The 1,755-nt window shown below is 32.8% G+C and overlaps 1 protein-coding gene across 1 annotated transcript in view; it reads left to right on the plus strand.

Annotated features, from left to right (window-relative positions):
* LOC110262339 (probable mediator of RNA polymerase II transcription subunit 37c) overlaps positions 1,167-1,755 on the plus strand; it is a 3,109-nt gene continuing 2,520 nt past the window's right edge. The window contains exon 1 of the mRNA XM_016339197.2: positions 1,167-1,453. Coding sequence (XP_016194683.1) covers positions 1,234-1,453 — 220 coding nt within the window. The 5' untranslated portion in view covers positions 1,167-1,233. The remainder of the gene's footprint in view (positions 1,454-1,755) is intronic.

The raw sequence follows: 1,755 nt of genomic DNA on the forward strand, positions 1-1,755 counted from the left end.
CCATGAAGAAAAGCTGTCTTCACATCCATTTGCTCAATCTCCAAATCAAGAGACGCTACTAATCCAAGCACAACACGAATGGATGACATCCTCACAACAGGAGAAAAGATTTTCTCATAATCAACACCTTTTTTCTGGCTAAAACCTCTAACAACCAATCTAGCCTTATACCGAGGCTTAGAATTGCGTTCTTCATTCTTGATTCTGAATACTCATTTGTTCTTCAAAACTCGCATACCCTTCGATAGCTTCACCAACTCATAGGTATCATTCTCAAGTAAGGACTTCATTTCTTCTTACATAACTTCAAGCCATTGAGTTTTGCTTTCATCTTCAACAGTATCTCCAAAACATTTAGGTTCTCCCCTATCAGTCAATAAAACAAACTCATGTGAAGAATACCTTGACGAACGCTTCCTCTTTCTTGTAGACCTTCTGAGTGCATTTGCAGGAATTTCCAAAGTTGGTTCTTCATCTTGATCATCATCACCAATTTCATCAAGTATCGGATTAACTGTTTCATCTTCACCTACACTTGTATCATGCTCATTATTTTGAGCTTCAACTCTACCATCTTCTACCATAGGCATAGAGGGAGTAATATCTAAGTCAGAAAAATCATCATTAGGCTGAACCATTGGCTTCTCCGCATTATCAACATTCTTCAGTAGTTCAGTGTTTGGTTTTTAACAAAGACAATATCTCTACTCCGAATCACCTTCTTAATAACAAAATCATAAAATCTATAACCAAATTCATCTATGCCATAACCAATAAAAATATATTACCTAGTCTTTACATCAAGTTTAGATCTCTCATCTTTAGAAATATGAACAAAAATTTTACATCCAAAACATATGCATTTATGAACCCTACGTATACGTACCTCTTATTTTGTGGGAAGAAAAAAAAATAAAAAACACTACGCTCCAAACATTCCTGTCCTTCCTCCTTTGCAGCAACTGACTGTGTTGAATTGTCAACATTTTTTTTTCTTCGTTCTTCTTCTTGTATTGAATTGTCAACATTTTATTATTATTATTATTATTATTATTATTATTATTATTATTATTATTATTAAAACTACATGTTAAATATAAGTCTTTTTTTTTTGGAAAGTCAACCTATAAAGTCTTCTATATTTTCTATATATACATACATAAGCATCTATATATCTTATCTCATAACTTGGCTAATTCTGATTCAAGTCATATTTCGCTGAAAGAAGAGAGAATGGGAGAAGGAAAACCAGCATCATCAGTAGCCATAGGAATAGACCTGGGAACAACGTATTCGTGTGTTGCAGTGTGGCACCAGAATCGAGCTGAGATCATACCCAACGACCAAGGGAACACAATAACACCTTCTTGTGTTGCATTCACTGATACTCAAAGAATGATTGGAGATGATGCTAAATATCAAATTGCTTCCAACCCTACCAACACCGTCTTTGGTAACTATCTTAACCTACCTATATACTTATTATTACATTTATTTATGTTCATGTCAAAATGTTAATTGTTCTTCATTGCCATAATTTGTTAGTATTTTCAAGCTAATTAAGCTAAGCGTGCAGCTTACCAATTTGTTATTGTTACTTCTCGGTCGTTGAGGGATAGAAAACGTGTTATAATTATTATTAGTTTTTATTTTTTCGTATCATTTCAATAAGTTTTACTCTCTTCATTTTCTAATAAAAATCCTACTTGCCTTTCTTTTAATTTTGAAATATATATATATATATATATTTGCCCA

This window comes from Arachis ipaensis, chromosome B04 (genome assembly GCF_000816755.2).
Source record: "Arachis ipaensis cultivar K30076 chromosome B04, Araip1.1, whole genome shotgun sequence".
Classification (NCBI taxonomy): domain Eukaryota; kingdom Viridiplantae; phylum Streptophyta; class Magnoliopsida; order Fabales; family Fabaceae; genus Arachis; species Arachis ipaensis.